The sequence below is a fragment of the Macrobrachium nipponense genome, chromosome 15 (genome assembly GCF_015104395.2).
Source record: "Macrobrachium nipponense isolate FS-2020 chromosome 15, ASM1510439v2, whole genome shotgun sequence".
In the NCBI taxonomy this organism is placed as follows: Eukaryota; Metazoa; Arthropoda; class Malacostraca; order Decapoda; family Palaemonidae; genus Macrobrachium; species Macrobrachium nipponense.
In genome coordinates this window covers 16,681,616-16,701,584 of record NC_087208.1, presented here as the reverse complement: position 1 = coordinate 16,701,584, position 19,969 = coordinate 16,681,616, and the positions used below count along the sequence as shown (strand labels likewise).

Below are 19,969 nucleotides of genomic sequence, written 5' to 3'. Positions count from 1 at the left end.
AAGGACACCCAAGACTTTCTGTAGAAGAAAGTAATTACAGGTGCAAATACAGGCAGTCCCCGGGTTACGACGGTGTCGGCTTACGACGTTCCGAGGTTACGACGCTTGTCAATAGACGTTATTTCCAGGGTTAGGGCGCATGTTCCAGGGTTACGACACATGCTCCAGGGTTACGATGCCTACAACGCTAATCTGGGAGATGAAGTATGACACCAAAAATGCAAAATAATCAATATTTGAAGGTTTTTTTTATGAAAAATGCCATAAGAATGCAGTTTACATAGTTTTCAGTGCACCCAAATCATTAAAAGTAAGGTTTTCTTAGGATTTTTGACAATGTTCCGGCTTAAGACGATTTTCGGCTTACGACGCGTCTCAAGAACGGAACCTCCGTCGTAACCCAGGGACCGCCTGTTCTTAGAATTTCAGGGACGCTTCCCCAGGGATTCCATGAAGATTCAATCAAACCAAGAGTAATATTAGACTTGTCTCATTGAAACTCATATATTCAATACGACAAGTTCCATATGCTAACTGTTTTCGCAGGTACGGACCTTACTTCCCCGTGGGGCTGTCACAAAACCTATAAATCTTATAGATACTTACTATCCCATTCCGGTAGCAAGTCACTTCCGCCTTTTCCTAGGCAACAGGCTTACGCCTTCAAGTAAGGCTATTTGGGCTTATCAGATCGCCCAGAATATTTACAAGATAGCGGAAATAGTAGTGCAATAACTGAGAACCCAAGGGATAAGCCTAGTAATCTCCTAGACGACTGGCTCATCTGAACTATAAACGTCAAGGAATGTCTCAAGGCAACCATAAGTGATAAATTTCTGGAATTCCTAGGATTCCAAGTCACAAGGAATCCCTACACACTCCAACACCACGGTTTCAGTGTTTAGTAAACACTGGGACCTCATATCACACAACTTTCGATCCCACCGGGGAAAAAAAGAAAGGAAATAGCAAGGCTGCGAAACAGTTCCTCAAGGCAGACACGCATCCCGGAGGAACCAGGAAGAGTTCTAGGTTCACTCCAATTCGTGACAGTAACAGGGACTCTACTAAAAGCCAACGGAAGGCTATATTCCCCCCCCCCAAAAAGTTTCCCGGGGGTTTTTTTTTTTTGACGGAGTAGAGCGAACAGGGAATTGCGAGACAGAGTTCCCGCATCCCACACATTTTACAGAGAAACTCCGTCCATGGACAGAAGTCAAGAATCTGACAAAATCATCACCTGTATGGTTCCCTCCGCCAAGTTTAGTGGTCCATATGGATGCTTCACTAAGCTTCACTAAGCGGTTTGGGAGACTACTCCCAATATGGAAACGTTCAGGACACTTAGTTCCTAACGCTCTGCTAGCTTCATAAGCCATGACAGTATATTCTATTCTTAGTAACTCTCCTCAGAGAGCAGCAATCAACCAAGCCACATAATCAGGTCATGATAACAATCTTTTCATTGACAAGAAGAAACAGTGGCATTTGTCAGCAACTCACTTGGCAGGAGCAAGAACTTAGTGGCAGATGCACTGTCAAGGACAACTCTGCTACAGTCGGAATAGTCCTTAGACAACAGGTCATTTAGATGGATCAGCCAACAGAATCCAGATCTCCTAGTAGAATTATTGCCACAGAATCCAACCACAAATTACAATATTTCATGTGCCCTCAATCTGGACCCCATGGCCCAGGCCACGGATACCAGATAGGTTGGAACATCTGGCAAGAGGATTTATTTTTTCCCTCCAATAAATCTACTAAGGCAAGTTCTTGACTAACTCCCATCCTTCTAAGGACGGATTGGGCTGTTAACCCCCAACAGACTCAAGAGCAATTGTAACCTGTTACTAGGGGAATTAGGACTCCGCCTCAGACGGACCCCCAACCCCAGACTGACAAGATTAGTATAACAAGGGCGGCGGACACTTCCTCAAGGATTAGGAGTGTCCTAACTTTATGGAATTCCTGAATTTCACGGCACAAGAAGATGCCAATATGGATCCTATTAACACCTTGTTCTTAGAATCAGACAACGGAAGTCTACGGGGAGGTCTGCGACCATGCGGAAACGTTTCAGCAATTGTCACGAGATTTGACAGTCCTGACTAATCTCTCTCCTAGTTCCTACAACTCCCTTTTCTTAGCAGTATGATTCTACAGTAACAAGCTAGCCTTTTTCCTAAAAAGACCCAATAGTTATGACGATGAATACGAATCTGGCTGTTACGTTCCTTAGGACCCTGTTTAGAAAGGGCCTACCAGCTAGGGTTATTACCATGACCAAATCTGCTTCAAGGAGGTACTCCAGTTTGGTTCCACATTAACAGATTCATAATTTCATAGATTCCGAGAACTTGTGCTAGCTAGAACAAAATCATATTGATTTTCTTCCATCCAAAGAAGTTCTAGTATCTCCAGATCGAATTCTTGGCTAAAAATGAGGATCCTCAGAGTAGGTGGGCCCCCTAAAAGATTGGCCCACTTCCACAAGATCTATTCCTATGTCCAGTCTGAACTTGAGATCAATTTTAGACAGAACTTCAAATAAAACTTCAGGTCCTTTATTCATTCGAGAGATGGTGGAACAGTCTCATTTAAGTGATTAAAATAACAATTCTATAATTTTATAACCGGAATCAATTCCACATGTACATGATGTCCGAGCAGTAGCTGCCTTAATAATTCACTTCCACCACATGAACTTTGATGACCTTAAAGAAGTATATAAGATGGAATTCAAGTATTTAATCACCACTACCTTAAATCCTTGAAAGCCCTTAAATAATTCAGCAGTGGAAGTGGGGGAATGTTGTTTCCCCTAACACAGCCTCGTCATGTTGACATACTAGTCGTAAAGACCTTGTCCTTCTTTAGCTCCTTTTCTCTTCTAACCACCTCGCTTAGTCTCTAGCCTTCATCTCGGGGTTTTTCACTTGGATTGTATAATTGAACCATTCTTGTACTGGTTATAATTAACTACTAATTATATACATGTAAAATATATAGTAATTGTTTGCGGTAATAGTATATACTTACTAGAGTAAGGACCTAGACTCAAGATATTGTTAAAATATGTTTAGATTTAAGCAATTTATTAAATAGGGTAGAATTATCTTAGAGTTAGTTTTTCCCCTCCAGTAGTCTTATAGAGTATATCCAAGCTTGTGGGAACAATTCTCTGTTACTATTTCACGGAGCGACACAGGTTTAGCCCAGAAAAGGGATTTTGACAATGGAAAAATCTATTTCTGGGCGATGACCTGTGTCGCTCAGTGAACCCACCCCTTGCTTCCTCACCCTATAGCCCCAAGCTTGGGTGCTATTTTCAGGGATGGCTATTGAGGCGCTAGTAGTAGCGGTAGTGGGCGGTAGATGGGGCTGGTATGGCGCCTAATTTGAAAAGGGAAATTGACAAAGGAAGAGACTAAATGGCAGAAGACCTCTGGTAGTGGTATCACTCGCCCCAGAGTGCTAAAGGAACATTTCACTGGGCGACACAGGTCATCGCCCAGAAATAGATTTTTCCTTTGTCAAAATCCCTTAAATACAATATATATTTTTAGTGCTAGCATCCATGCAGATGCTTGTTGGTTCCTTACCTGTTAAGAGAGCTGAACTGTTGATTACTGCCTCTAGGAGGTCGCTCATCATAACTCATAGGGACGTGGTGGTATAGCCATGGCTTGTCCTCTACACAGTGGGACCCATGCAGCTAAGGAGTGTCCGTGGCTAGCACGGTCAACCAAAGGATGCCCCTGCCCAGGGCGCAGTGCCAAATAACCAAATGTTACCAGAGTAAAAAACATATCACCTTCACCATAACCATTATATTCATACCCAACTCTACACTTGACTGAAGGGTACTCCTAGTACATCCATAGTACTTCCAGGCTCCCCTAAAAAAACTCAACAACGTCATTCAAGTCGAAAAGATAGGCTAGGAAGGTATGACTTCCTACACACCCTTACCCAATGCTGTGCCTGCCACTAAATACGGACCCAGGGTACTGCAATTCATAGACTGTTTCAATATCACACAAGTAATGCGAGGTAAACACTGATTTACATTTCCAATACGTTGCTTGTATAATCGAGTCTAAAGAGAGATTGTGTTTAAACGAGAGAGAGGTTGCCACTCCTCTTACCTCGTGAGCTTTCACTTTAAGTTTATTAAGGTCAGTTTCTTTCACTTGTGAATGAGCATCTACAATTACGCTACGTAAGAAGAACGCCAGGGCGTTTTTAGACATAGGACGCACCGGATTCCTTACCGAACACCATAAACGATTGGACGGGCGCCTCACTTTCTCTGTCCTTTGTAAATAATATTTCAGAGCTCTGACCAGGCAGAGTAACCTCTCTTCTTCTTCCGGTCCTACTAAGTCCATGAGGTTTTTGATACTGAACGAACGAGGCCACGGTTTGGACGGGATCTCGTTCTTTGCCAAAAACCCCCAAGGTTAATGCGCAAACCGCATTACCCTGTGCAAAGCCTATTCTCTTGTCCATGGCATTTATTTCACTCACTCTTTTAGCTGTAGACAGGGCTACTAGAAATAAGGTCTTTCTTGTCAAATCTCTCAATGATGCTCTTTGCAACGGCTCACACAGAGTTTCTGACAGCCACTTAAGTATTAGCTCTAGGTTCCAAGATAATATCTTCGAACCTTTGGGTTTTTCTATAACAAAGGACTTAATGAGATCTGCAAGATCTCTATTCATCGATACTTCCAATCCTCTGTGCTTGAACAGATCTCAACATAGCCTTATAACCTTGGATAGTCGCAGAAGACAGATTCCTATCTGTTCTCAGATATAATAGAAAATCTGCTATTTCTGTTATAGTTGTTTTAGAAGATGAAACATTATGCTCTTTACACCAGGCTCTAAGCACAGCCCACTTTGCCTGGTAGAATTTACTTGAAGATTCCCTTCTGCACTGAGCAATAGCTCTCGCCCCTTTTCTTGAAAACCCCTTCGCTCGTAAGAGTTGTCGGACAGTCTGTAGGTGGTCACGGACAGAGTGGACAGTCCTTGATGGAACCTCCTAAAGTGGGGTTGTCTGAGTAGATTTGTTCTCTGAGGAAATAACCTTAGCCAATCCACTAGAAGGTCTAAAAGATCTGGAAACCATTCCAGCGCTGCCCAGAATGGAGCAATGAGTCATTGAAACATTGTGATGCGTTCCGAATTTGTTGACAACTTCTCTCACCATGTTGAATGGAGGAAAAGCGTACAAGTCCTTGTTTGACCAGTCCAAAAGCATCGCATCTGTTGACCACGCTTTCAGGTCCGGGTCTGGTGAACAGTAAAGGGGGAGACGATGGTTTCTTGCTGTGGCAAATATATCTATCATAAGTTTCCCCCAGAGTTTCCACAATTCGAGGCATACCACTGGGTTTATCATCCATTCCGTGTGAAGTACTTGCCTCCTGTGGCTCAGTTCGTCCGCGAGTAGTACATTGAATTTTCCCTGAACGAACCTCGCAATTAATGTGGTATGATTCCAATTCACCCATAACAGCAGGCTCCTTGCTGTCTCGCAAAGAGAAAAAGTGTGTGTCCCTCCTTGATTCTTTATGTACGAGAGCTCTGTCGTGCTGTCCGAGTGTATCGCCACTACTTTGTTGTGAACTTCAGCAATCCCCAGTGCCAGAATCGCTCCCCAACCTTGATCTGATGCGCCTGAGAAGAACACTAGGCTGGTGCTCTGCGGGAGAAGGGACCTCCCTTCTGCAAGTCTGTCTCTTAACTTCCACCATTGCAGGTCCTCCCTTATTTCTCGTGTGATACGGAACTTAAAAGAGTCCGGAAACTTCTTTCTGTTCCAGTTCGCTCTGAGGAAGAGCTGTAGGTTCCTCATAAGCAGTCTCCCTAGTGTCACGAACTGTTCTATTGAGGATAGTGTGCCCAAAAGACTCATCCATTCCTTTGCAGAGCATTTTTGGAGAACTAGAAATTTCTCTACCTTCTGTAGGCACAACTCGATTCTTTGTGGGGATGGAAAAGCCCAAAAACTCACTGAGTTGATCCTCATCCCCAAATAGACTAATTCCTGACTGGGGAGTAACTGCAACTTTCGTCTGTTTATTAACAGACCTAGATCCTGAGCTAAAGTCAGGGTTTTCTGAAGGTCCTCCATGCACCTCTCCTTTGTTTTTGACCGGAGAAGCCAATCGTCTAAGTAAAGGGATATCCTTATCCCGACTAGATGTAACCATTTCGCAATGGGAGCTGGCACTCGGGTGAACACTTGTGGTGCAGTCAAAAGCCCGAAACACAGCGCTCTGAACTGGTATATTTTGTCCCTGAAGACAAAACGCAGAAACCTCTCTGAGTTTTGGTGTATTGGGATGTGAAAATATGCATCCTCCATATCGATGGAGATCATCCAATCCCCTTGACGGATCGATGAAAGAACAGACTGATTCGTTTCCATCTTGAACTTTGTCTTCTGCACATAAAGGTTCAGAGTGCTTACGTCCAATACAGGTCTCCATCCCCCCGATGACTTGGGGGACAACGAACAGATGATTGTAAAAACCTGGGGTTAGTGGCTCTTCTACTAACTCTACTGCTTTCTTTTGCAAGAGAGACGAAACCTCTTCCGAAAGGGCGATGAACTTCTTTGAATTTTCTGAATAAGCTGTCAAAGCTATCGGAGAGCCTGATAATGGTGGCTTTCTCTTGAACGGAATATCGTATCCTTCTCTTAAAACCTTTACGATCCAAGGTTCCGCCCCTCTTGCTTCCCATTCTTCCCAAAATTGATGGAGCCTTGCTCCTACTGGCGCACGAAGGACTGATACACTACTTCTTGGTCGAGGATTTTTTAATAGATTTAAGGGTGAAACATGCTCTGCCCCTTGATCTTGGGAAATATCTACTGAATCCCCTGCCCCGAAAGGGTTCTCCTCGGCTGGCTGGCGAGGGGTGTACATAAGGGATATTTTCTCTGGTCCGTTTAGTGGATTGCGAGAGAAGATCGTGTGTTGCTTTCTTCTGCAATTCAGAGGCAACTGGTACTAATCTCTTCTGGAAACAGGTGCTTCTTATCCAAGGGCAAATACAACAAGGCAGACTTTTGAGTACGAGATACTCCCTTGGATGTAAAAGAACACCATAGTTCTCTCTTCTTTACGATACCTAACATGAAGAGAGGCTAGTTCCGCAGAACCATCTCTAATCCCCTTATCTAAACAGGAGATCACTCCCGAAATGTCTGTAAAAGCTTCCTCACTCAACATTGAATAGCTCTTGAGTTTATGTCCCAAGGCTCCTACTGTCCAGTCCAGGAAACTAAAAACTTCAAATACCCTAAAGATACTCTTAATGAGGTGGTCTAATTCTGACGCCGTAAACATTATCTTGGCTGAGTTGAAAATTAATCTTCTCGCCGAGTCAATAAGCGCGGAGAAGTCTCGGGTTTCGTAATACAAATGTCTCCTCATTGAAAGATGAGGAGGAGGGAAGCAGAAGTTAACTTTGCCTTGTTCCCTCTTATCCTCAAGCCAAAGGTTAATTTCCTTCATCGCTTTTCGAGCCGAAAAGGACAGTACTACTAGTTTTGGCAATTTCCTGGAGTCTTCCTGGTTCTCTCTCATGTAAGAAGACACTGGAGATGTGGGGGTCACTGGCGAGAATGAATCTGAAAAATTTTCTACAAAGTAAAATAGCAAGGCTTTGTAGGCAGTGAGAAAAGACTTTATCCTCCTCTTCTCCTTCGGCTGAAGAAATAGGTGATAAAGTCTCTACAGGTTGGATAGGGGACGTTGTAGATTGAATAAAGCCCAAAATGCTGTTTAACTTATTCTGGATGCCTGACAGAGAAGGATCGGAGGCAGCCATCACCTTTAGTCCTGTCGGTAAGCCCAGAGCTGAAATTGATGACATAGACTGTCTGAGCGCTTCATACTGGTCCCTCTGTGCACTTGGTTGCATGTATACCTGTGGATGCTCGGGCGCTAGTGGGAGCTCAGGCGCTAGCGGACGCTAGTGGGTGCTCAGGTGCTCTTGGACGCTCGGGTGCTAGTGGGCACTCGGGAGCTGGTGGTTGCTCGGTCACCACTGTATTCCTGGGCGGCAATGGATGCTCGGGATCCAAAGATTGTTCTAGTGTCGCCGCGGAAGTTCCAGGTGGCAAAGGGTGCTCTGGCGTGTGGGCAAACTGTGGCGCCGATGGGCGCTCGGGAGTCGGTGGGTTCTCATACTCCGAACGCTGAACCTGCCTCCCAGAAGTCTCGTGAATTACATGAGAGACTGGTGGGAGTCTTACCTGTCCTTCAGCATTACAGGTGTGGACCGGTGCTGAAGACATCTCCGCAAGTCTACTCTTCCCCGTACTCTTCACCTCTGAAAGTCTACCGGAGGAAGACTTTCTTGACGACGACTTAGAGGATGTGATCCTCTCACTACGACGTCCCTCTCCTGTCGTATCCTGAGAGAATCTCTCTGGAGAGTCCCAAAAACTACACGAAGGCTGTTCTTTCCGGAAAGGCTAGCCTTTTTACAGGGGATTGGAGGGGGAGACAACTTACGAGCCCTCCTTTTCAATGGACGGGACTCGTCACGGAAATACCACTGGCGCCTGGGAGAGGACTCCCCAGAGCTGGAAGCACTAGACAACAGCGGTACTCCTTTAGAGACGCCTTTCCAATGGCGCTCTGTTGCGATCTGGGATTTGTCAACAGAATCGCCTGAGGGGGGGGGGCGACTGCTTGTGGGCAGACCCCACTGACCTTCCTTGGGCTACTAGTATGCCTCCTCCCAGGTTCTGGGGAGTTTGACAGGGACCTTTGCCTAGGAGAATCAGTGGGCTGAACAGCCACCTCCTCCACAACACTTGCACTTGCACTCACTTCACCACTTACCTTGTCCATTAGGGTTTTCACGGACGCTCCTAATTTCTCCATTGCTTGGAGCATGATCGAAAATTTCTGATCAACTCTTTGCCTCTAAATTGGCCACAGCATCGGGTATGGGTGTGAGAGCCAAGATTTAGGACTGGGAATGACAGGTGGAGGGGAAGGTTCATAAAGAGACAAATTATCATTAGAAAATTCCTGACTAACTAAGCTTTTTGCTTTAGCTCTAGAAGCCGCTTTTCTCTTTTTATCTCTCTGTTGATCCCAATTAATGCACTCCCCACAAGTTTGATCTGGTGTACAAGTCTGTCTCCTATAACCTGTGCAAACTGAATGTGGATCATTACCCCTTTAGCGATCCTAGTATTGCAGCCTTTACTGCAAGACCTAATTCCAGATGAACTAGTGTCTGATATTATGTAGACCAATTCAAAACTAGTGAATTTCGGTGCAAAAGTATTTAAAACTATTTCAATTCCTAAGTAGCTAATCACCAAAAACAAAAGCTACCAATATTCAGAGTACTTTACCAAATAACCCCAACAATGAGCGACGGCAAAGAATTCCAAAAATTCTGCTGACTACTGAAACAGTGTTAACAGTACCAGCCGGCAGAAACAACTGATTTTCGTACGGTGTTAGTTCCTCACTCACCCAATACTGGGCGGTGGGTATCACCTGACCAAAACAAACTAGCGGTACCGCGAATTTAAAAAATTCTAGCTGCCGACGGTTTTAGAAACTATAGCTTTGTAACTACTTGATAAGTATACATAAAATGCTTATTTTCAGGGAACCATGAAAGCATGATAAAATAATATGGGCATAAAAATATACAGGCTATACTATCCTTTTAATCACTAAATAATTTACAAATATAACAATATATATCATGCCACTTACCAGACAAAGCCAACTAAGCAAAGACGGTCCTTATATTTCTAACTTTGCAGAACATGAAACTAACAAACACAATACTATTTGCCAAACTGACTGACAGACTCAGCTGCTGCTACCTCAAGGTCACAGAATTCAATATGTTTTCATAGTAAAATACCAAATTTGTAACTAATTTGTATTTTTCATAACTAACAAACCTGAGATCTTAACATTAGGATTTACTAGCGCCAAGCTGGAAACCGGTAGAATTAAAATTACACTTGTGAGATCCAGGGACTAATGGCATTTATACCAGGTCACGGGGCATGTATACCCAGAATGCCCACGGCTACCTGTGACCCATCAGTTATATTTCTAACCCAGTTTAGACTGCTAGAGGGGTGGTTCGAGGTGGGCCTTTAACTGTTAAGACCTCAGGTTTGTTAGTTATGAAAAATACAAATTAGTTACAAATTTGGTATTTGTTCATACACGAAACAAACCTTCGGTCTTAACATTAGGATAGACTTACTATTGGAGGGAGGTAAGTCTCTACAACTGACTGGGAGTTTGCCACCTTATCCATTTCCGAATATATAGGGAAATTCTAAGAGAATGGACAATGAACCTAGGACCAAAGATATAAGCGGATCTATTGGTTTCCTCCCACTGGGTGTAGATACCATTCTACTGTTTACTCTTGTCCCTTGCGACTGGATCCACTTCACCCCTCTTTCCTTATTATCCAGAGGGGTGTGTTGCTACTGAAGAGTATATCATCAGCTAAGATAGCTTCACAGTATGGCTGACCATCTCACCTGCATCTAGTCCGTTCCAGCACATGACGGTACTCTCCTTATATTGCCCGTAGTTAAAGGAGTAGGAAGAAAGTAGTAAAGAAAAAAGACCCAGTCATCCCATTCATTCTACTTTCATACCTTCATCTTAGACTAGACGCAAACTGACCCGCCAGGGGGCACTGGATGAACTATATCACTTGTTGGGCCGCCACCACTGGACCCAAGGAAAAGGTGTCCAAGGATCTATGGGCAACATCTTTCAAATAAAATGAGGTGAAAGTTGTTTGGCGCTTCCACACGCCAGCTTTCAGAATTTTATCCATACACATGTTCTTCTTAAATGCCAGGGAAGCACTCACACCCCTGATGTCATGAGCTCTAGCTCCCACCTGGCTATCTGACCCTCTGTCTTCTGCAGTATAAGCATCTCTGATCGTCTCCCTTAGCCAAAATGATATTGTATTTTTGGACACTTCCTTCTTGTTCCGTCCTGTACTTACGAACAACCCCTCTGGCACCCCGGCCTGAGGTGCCTTGTTCTCTTTAAGTACTCCCTTAGTGCCCTGACGGGGCACAGGAGCATTTCAGCTTTGTCGTTGTCTACAAAGTCTGCCAAGGAAGGTATGGTAAAGGAGTCGAATCTGCCGTCTACTATTGTTGGATTTTGGGTCTTTGCCACGAATTCTGGGACAAACTCACACACCATTGATCTCCAACCTCTCGAGTGCTTTTTTATGAGATATGAGAGGCCATGTAGCTCCCCCACCCTTTTGGTTGAAGCCAGGGCCAATAAGAAGACTGTCTTCAGGGTCAGGCTCCTATCCGTGGACTGCCTTAGTGGTTCGTAGGGGGGTTTTGTCAGACTACTCAGTACCTTGGTCAGATCCCAATCTGGGGCTTTTTAGCTCCTTTGGTGGGCATGACTGTTCAAAGCTCCTCATCAGCATGGCCAACTCCCATGGAAGACGATATGTCCACTCCTTTCATTCGTAAGACTGAGGCTAGAGCAGCCCTGTACCCCTTCACTGCAGATACAGACATATGTTTTCTGTTCTGAGATATCAGAAAGTCTGCTAACTGCTGAATAGTGGTACCGAGTGGAGACACGTTCCCTCTACGACACCAATCACAGTATGCTGACCACTTTCCTTGGTATACTGTCGCAGATGATTTTCTGATATTACCTGCCATCTGAGTTGCTGCTTTCTGCGAAAACCCTCGCTCTCGGAGGAGATACTTGACAGTCTCCACCCGTGAAGCGATAGGGACTTCACCGACTGGTGGTACCTCTCCACGTGAGGCTGACACAGAAGGTTGCTCCATGGAGGTAACTCTCTTGGCACATCTACTAGGAGTTCCAGTAGGTCTGGAAACCACTCTGCTTTCGGCCATAACGGGGCTACCAGGGTCATCTTGAGGTTCTGAGACCGCATTACCCTGTTCAGAACCTGACGGATTAGACAAAACCATAAATGGGAGGAAATGCGATTACACAGTCCAGATTGTCCCAGGGGTGTTGTAGCGCATCTTCTGCTACTGCCTCTGCGTCCGGGACTACTGAACAATACACTTCCAACTTTTTGTTGTACCTGGTTGCGAATAGGTCTATGATCGGTCCTTCCCACAACATGAGCATCCTGTCCACTACCTGTTGGTGTAGGGACCACTCCGTTCCCAGAATCTGATCCCTGCGGCTCAACTTGTCGGCCACTATGTTTCTTTTTCCCGGAATATACCTGGCCTTGATGTCTACCAGGTTCTCTATAGCCCACTGGTGAAGTTGAACTGTCATCACATGTAACTGCCGAGAAACTAGGCCTCCTTGCTTGTTTATATAAGCTACTACTGTGGTGTTGTCTGACATCAATACCACTGAGTGTCCCTTTACTCTCTCCCTGAATTTCTTGTAGAGCCAGGAAAAGCTGCTTTCAACTCCAGCACGTTTATATGGAGTTCTCTGTCCTTGCAACTCCATTTTGCTGACGCCATCAACTCCTCCATATGGGCTCCCCAGCCTTCTAGTGACGCATCCGAGAACAGCAAGAGGTCTGGGGAGGATTGTTGAAGGGGGACACCCACTGTCAGATTGTCGTCGTCCACCCACCACAGCAAGTCTTTCCTCACTTCTGCCGACAAGGGAATTGCTCGTACGGGTGATCTACTGTTGGTGACCAAAACTCCTCATCCTCCATTGTAGGGACCGAAGGTGTAGCCTTCCTTGTGGTACTAGCTTCTCCAGGGAGGTTAGGATTCCCAGCACCACCTGCCACTGTCTTGCTGGCTGTGTCTGCTTTCCCAGAAAGGCATTCACCACTTGTTTGCATTTCTCTACTCTTTGGTCTGTCGGGAATACTTTTGGCTGTGGTTGTGTCTATCACCATTTCCCAGATATTCCAAACGTTGACTTTGGATCCAGCTGCGACTTCTGCTGATTCACCACAATACCTAGGCTGTGGGGGGGGGGAAACAAAGCTGCAGGAGGGGGGCCCCGCCCCCTGTCCCTGAGTAATTTCTCCCTGGACTTTGCTATCAACCAGCCAATCGTCCAGATATCTTATTAGCCTGATCCCCTGAGCATGCGCCCACGCCGACACGAGGTGAACACTCTTGTAAAAACTTGAGGAGACGTTGTCAATCCGAAGCACAGGACCTTGAACTCGAAAGCTTTTCCCTGCAAGACTGAAGCGGAGAAATGAAAATTTCCTTGAAGACTGATGGACTGGTATCTGAAAGTATGCGTCCTTTAGATCGACTGTCAGCATAAAGTCTCCGATTCTGACTGCTTGTAGAACCGTTTTCGGAGTTTCCATCTTGAAACTGGTTTTCCTTATAAACAGATTCAGCGTTGACAGGTCTATTACTGTCCTCCACTCCCCGTTGGCTTTGGGTTACCAGGAAAATCCTGCTGTAGAAGCCTTTTGTCGGACTGCATACTTGTTGCCACAGCTCCTTTTTCCATCATCTTCTTCACTTCGTCCTGCAGAATAGTGGCCTTCTGAGATTTGTGGGCATAAGTGACGTGGGGTAATGGTTGATCTGTCAGGGGCGGGGTACCTCGAACGGAATCAAATACCCGATCCTGAGAACATCCACCACCCACTGCTCTGCCCCTAGTTCCTGCCACACCTTCCAGTGATTTGCCAGGCAACCCCCACTGGTGTGGCCGAGTGATGGGAGGCGCCCATCCTATCTTCTTGAGCCTCTCCCTCTTCCCCTATTGCCCCTTCCTCTGTGTTTCTATGTGAAGGGCCGATGAGTTATCCTCTTTGGGGTAAAGAGGGTCTTGTGACTCTATTAGGGATGCTATGTCTCACTGTCTTCTTTCAAGACATCTGCTGTTGTCTTCCCTCCAAAGGAGTAGTTTGTTACTGTTAAGAGGTTTTCCTAACTGCCTGTTGCACCAACCTATCGTTAGTGTCCATCCTTCTTCTATCTATCGCCTCTCCAGTATGACCTCTGGCAACAGTAGTTGCGATTCCAAGATATCCCCATTCCTCATTGCTAACAGGAATCCAAATCCACATTGCGGCTTAGTCTAGCCAATGCTGCATCTCTCCTCATTAGCAGGATATTGCCCAAACATTGGCACTTTACGTTGTCAGGTACGCAATCGCCTTGGACCCTGACTGTAGTAATCTAATGAACAATGGTTCATCCACTACTTTCCTTGTTGCTTCCGAGGATGCAATTTTCGCCACTGCTGTTGACCAAAGGTCTAACCAGGACGCAGCCTGAAAGACAGAAGAAGCTGTTCTTCTAACGTAGCAGCCTCTTGTACGTCATCGAAGGGCACTCCATTTTAACCTGATCCAAGGTTAATTCCAGGCCTTAACCTTACAAAAATTAGGGTTCATTTGTCTAGACAGCAAAGGGGGACCTTCGGTGTCGTATTATTTCCTTTGCTTTATCATTGGAGGGGGAATAAATTTAAATGATCTATTAGATCTTAAGGAATTATCCCTCCCTGCAATCTTTGCGTTTACGTGTTGCAAGACCGATTCCGCATGACTCGAACAAGGCAATTCATACGACACCTTGGTATCCCGCTTTAGTCCAAACGCCATGTCAATTCCAGGAGGAAGCATACTGGCCGGTGTTTCTGTCTTCTCCGAAAGGCTATTGAATTGACGAATCAAATCAATAACCCTCGCATACGAGGCCAGAAAACTCTTGGTTTTCTCCTTCCTCGGCTCTAGTGTACCACTCTCCGTCACGAGAGATGTTGTCTCGCCTCTATCTTCTGACAGACGGCCCGGAATTCCACGGCCGCCTGCCCTACGGCCGCGGTCTCTTTGATCTTTGCTGGCCGCTGTTGGCTCGATCCAGATAGTCAGCAGGGAACGAGAACGTTCTCACTCTTTCTCTGCTCACGGATCTAGAGCGAGAATCTCGTCTAGATCTCCAAGATGAAGGCTCCCTTAAGACAGAGGTAAGTTCGTCTCTATTAGCATTGGCATCGTTTTCGAGCGTCGGCGAGCCCGGCCTCGGCCTTCTATCCAGACGGACACTGCCTTCCACGAACGTATCCGCCGAGGTTGCCAACTCTCTATTTTTTCGTACTTTTAATAGGATCCTTATCGTCCTTCGTAAGTATTTTGAACGGTCTTACGGGCATGGGAAACTGGGACCTGCATTCCATCCTCTGCTGCACCTTTCGCCGCCAACGTCGATTTTACCAGAGGTATCGCAGTTTTTGCGATCCGAACTGGCAACTCCGCCTCGGCCGCTAGCTCGCCGGCCGTCACCTCTCTCGCTTGTTCAGACTCTTGCGAACGGCTTCGTCTGCCAACCTTGTGCTTAATAGCCACTGATTTTCCGACCTTCTTGCTGACTTGGAAATGACAGTCTTGGTCCGAAGAAGAGGAAGAATTGATTCTTCTCCTCTTGGCCCGAGGATCCGCTAGGAACTCCCGAATCCTCCTCCAATGCTTGACTGGCGCTCGCCGTGACGTTATCGGACTTAGCGATGACGCCGAACTAGAGGAAGAAGACGAAGAAGGCGAATCACACTTTTCTTTTTGTCTCTCTTATTCATTCTCTCCTCTATATCCTGTAATTTCTGCATTACAGTTTGCATTGACTAAGGGGTCAGAAGGCGTATTAGCGTCTGGGTGCATCGAAAAAGGCAGAGAATCGGTCTGTGACGTCATCACGCCTGCCATCTCAGAGTGTGACGTATGTTGTGACGTCATCCCTCTCGTAGGGAGAGACTGAGAGGTTTCTGCTGGCAAACCGCACGTTTGCTGCCAAACTACCTCCCACGTTCTGCATCGCTGTAAATACTGAGTGGGATGGTGAAGCCGCGGCATTAATTCCCATAAATTGCAAGCCCGGGGGATGAGGAACATTCAGCGCTGCCGGACCCTGCTGGAACCCCCGTGACGTCATATAATGCGCAAGCAGACCATCCAAGGTTGGTACGCCTGGTAGGCCTAGCGCTGACCACGTACCATCTAACCTATGCGCTTGAGTAGCAGGAGCCTGATGGAACAAAGATGGCGGATCTCCCCCTCTACTTGCTGGGAACAAAGGAGAGTGCAAATTATTCATAAAATTACCCAAGGCCCCTCCTGACGTTTCCGATACAGAACCGTAGGAGAAAAACCGAAGGGGTATGAGACAATTCAAAAGCAGGTGGAGAAACATATGGAGCAGCCTGGTTTATTACCGATACAAAAGAAGCCGGTAAGGTTTTGGTCATCCAAAGATGGCGTCACCCCCTTCTTTTGTATTGGCTTTTCCCATAGAACTTCTTCCACTGTTCCACCGACCAACCGCGACAAACAGAACACGGATTAGTAACCGTACATACGTTTTCCCTGCACCTACTACACGTTGGATGAGGATCCGTCGACACCGAAGTTAGGAACCTAGAACAAGGGAAGCCACTGACTCCTGGGCATTTCCTTTGTCTCCTCTTCGAAGCGGTAGACGATCCCGATGTTGAGGCAAAATTCTCCATCATACCACGTATACACTCTTACCACACACTGATCACACTTGGAGAAAGAAAAGGAATGAAAAATAAAAAATGAAATGGATAAAGAACGGGCAAACTGAAAAACCGGCTTTAAATGAGATAGACAGTAACACGTCTTATCTTAAAGGCGGTAGGAAAATAACTGATGGGTCACAGGTAGCCGTGGGCATTCTGGGTATACATGCCCCGTGACCTGGTATAGATGCCATTAGTCCCTGGATCTCACAAGTGTAATTTTAATTCTACCGGTTTCCAGCTTGGCGCTAGTAAATCCTAATGTTAAGACCGAAGGTTTGTTTCGTGTATGAACAAACTAAGTTTACACCTTCCACTATACATAACAACAAACACCTTTCAATTTTATGCCAATGGTTCACTTCTACAATTTATTTTAATCAACTAAACAGTTCGTTAAAATGGGGGATTTAAGTAAACTGTGGACGTGAAATACATCAAGATACTTACTCTGTCTTTATATAAAGCTGAGCAAATAAACATCTTATTAGTAGATTCCACAGGAATTCTTTGCAAAAGTTCGCCAGTCTGTAAAGAACAAATAATGCATTATTCAAATGCACTCAAACTCACTGAAGGTTTGTAATTTACATAGAAAATTAATTCTAAACGGCATAACTGTACAGTAGTACCTCAGACATTGAACTTAATCCGTTCCAGAAGGCTGTTCACAGTACAATTTGTTCAAAATACGAAACAAATATCCCCATAAGAAATAAGGGGAAATCAGGATAATTCATTTTCAGCCAACCCAAAAAAGTCCCCCTTTTCACATTTTTTCTATTATTGATGTGTTCAAAAGTTAAATTAAGAGTATAAAGTAATGAAACAGTACGTAATATTAAAAAAAAAATTTTAAATTTCATTTTTTATCTGATCGATTTATGAACTGTTTGGTGAAAATGGCGCTTGGCCGGCTGGGGGGATGGAGGGAGGAGAGACGGGAACCCTTTGAGGAAACCGAATTAGTTGCAGTATGCGAAGGTTGATAACAAGGATAATCAAAGGAATTGATAGTGTGTGTGTGTGTGTCCGGATGTGTGTCACAGAGAGAGAGAGGGAGAGAGAGAGATGAGAGTAATCAGCGTGTTTACACTTGGATCTCAACCCTTAAACGCCGAGCCGGTATTTCCGAAAGTGTCTCCCGTAAGCCAGCGGCGTTCGCGAGTGAGCGCCAAAGTGGAAAAAGTTTAAAAAACAAAAAATCACAGCACGCTTAGTTTTCAAGATTAAGAGTTCATTTCTGGGTCCTTTTTTTGACATTGCCTGAAGTTTAGTATGCAACCATCAGAAATGAAAAAAATCATTATATAAATATTGGAATATATGACAGCGCAAAAAAAAATTTCATATATAATTGTATACAAATCGTGCTGTGAGCAAAACGGTTAAAGCTAAAGAGTTAATTTTTTCCGTTGTATTATACACTAAATTGCAATGATTTAGGTATATAACAAATTGTAAAACGATCAAAGCAACACAGAAAATATTATCACAATATGATGCATGAATTCGTAACGTGCAGACGTAAAAAAAGTAGTTTTCAAAAATTCACCATAAATCAAAATATGCTAGAGACTTCCCGTTTGTTGTAAAATGAAGGTAATTGATTGAATATTACTAGACTGTAAGTGTTGTAGCTTACAATTGCAGTTTTCGACCATTTTGGTCGAGTTAAAGTTGAGCGAAGGTTGAAATTTTGCCACTTATCGTCATTTACATGAAAATATTTCAGAACTGATAATAGCAACAACCATGAGTTATTTTTAGTAGTATTCTACATTAAATTGCACACATTTTCACATATAAAACTTTATGTAACGGCTAATATAAAAATGACAATTTGTCGAAAATTGCATTTTTCCTAACTATACAAACCTGAGGGTCCTTTAACAATAGGAAGGTAACTAGCGGCAGCTCGGGAACGGTCGTAAGCTTCGAACAAGGGGAGAACGGGTAGTTAACTGCGTTGTCGATCGTGCGCGCGGCCCGCGCGCCCGAGAGGTGAAGAATCACTTTTGCTTTAGGCCCATGCAAAAAGTTGCAGAGTGAGGGGTGGCATGAGGTGGGACTATATGTAAAGGACCTCAGGTTTGTATAGTTAGGAAAAATGCAATTTTCGACAAATTGTCAGTTTGTTCCGATACGTAATACAAACCCTCGGTCCTTTAACAATAGGAAGACTCACTTCTTGGTGGGAGGAATCTGAGTCTTTTTGGTGAAACAGACTGGTGTTCGTCCAACCCTGGAGTGCCTCCTGGTCGTAAGAGCAAGGGAGGGATCCAAACCTCTGTCCGATTGATCGGGGTGTGCACCGCAGGATCAATGGTCAGACCTCTGGGCCAAGTACTAAGAGAGAGGCAAGCGTATCTCTTCGTACCAGCAAGCAAGAACTTGTTCCTGTTTGCAAGAGACAATCATAAAAATGATGGGTTTTTGTCTCAATTTGGCATCCACTTCCTCCCCCACCCCCTTGTTGGAGGAAGTGGTGGTATATTTACTCCTATCCCTACTGAAAAGGGATAGGATGGTGCTCTATTGAGTAGCTCACCTGCATCTCGTCCTTACCCAGCAGGGTGACGACCGTGTCCCTCTACCCAAAGGTAGAGGGAAGAAAAGAGATGGAAGAGGAGCCAGTCACACACTCATCCTCATCCATTCTTACGGTCACAACCAGGAACTCGATGCTGTTCAGCCTGCGAGGGTCTGGGTTAACTACACAACGTGTTGAGCAACCACCACGGTTCCCAAGGCAAAAAGATCAAGGAACTGTGGGCAATATCCTGAAGGTAGAAGGAGGTGCATGCGGTCCGGTTGGACAGGCGCCTGCCTTCATTACCTGCGCACGGAGAAAAGTTCTTGCGGAACGCGAGAGAATGATGAAGAGGCGTCCACACTCATCCTGGGTGTCGAGTTTCTTCAGACAGCTCCGTCGCACCTTCACAGGACAAAGCAGCATAGCCTTCGTATCGGAGGCGGTGACGTCCATTAGGGAGGGTATTGTGAAGGACTCGAACCAATCGTCAGTTACCGAAGGGTTCTGAGTCTTCGCTACGAAGATCGGTACGAAATCGAGCGACACAAATCCCCATCCCTTTGTGCTTGACTTCTCAAGAGAAGTCATGCAGTTACCCGAGACGAAAAGAAGGGAATAGTCGTATGACCTATCCCTCTTCTCGACTTTGATTATGTACAGTACTCATACTGACAAGCTATTAAAGACGAAGTAATGATTGCTCTGGAACAACCAAAACTAAGTCCACAGCATAGTTCGTAACTGACTCGGACGCTCGGACAGCTGCCGACTGACTGGTTCGGAATCAGTAGAGGCAAGTTGTCCAAGCATCCGGGTAAGTCACGTGACCTTCGCCCTTTAAAGAGTTATGCTGAGAGACCAAACAAATAAAATATTTGTTAGTCACCGA

General features: G+C 45.1%; 1 protein-coding gene across 1 annotated transcript in view; it reads right to left on the bottom strand.

The window, feature by feature from the left end:
• LOC135226627 (uncharacterized) overlaps nt 1–19,969 on the bottom strand; it is a 54,024-nt gene that overhangs the window by 16,510 nt on the left and 17,545 nt on the right. The window contains exon 3 of the mRNA XM_064266342.1: nt 16,995–17,072. Within this exon, the coding sequence (XP_064122412.1) occupies nt 16,995–17,072 (78 nt within the window). The remainder of the gene's footprint in view (nt 1–16,994; nt 17,073–19,969) is intronic.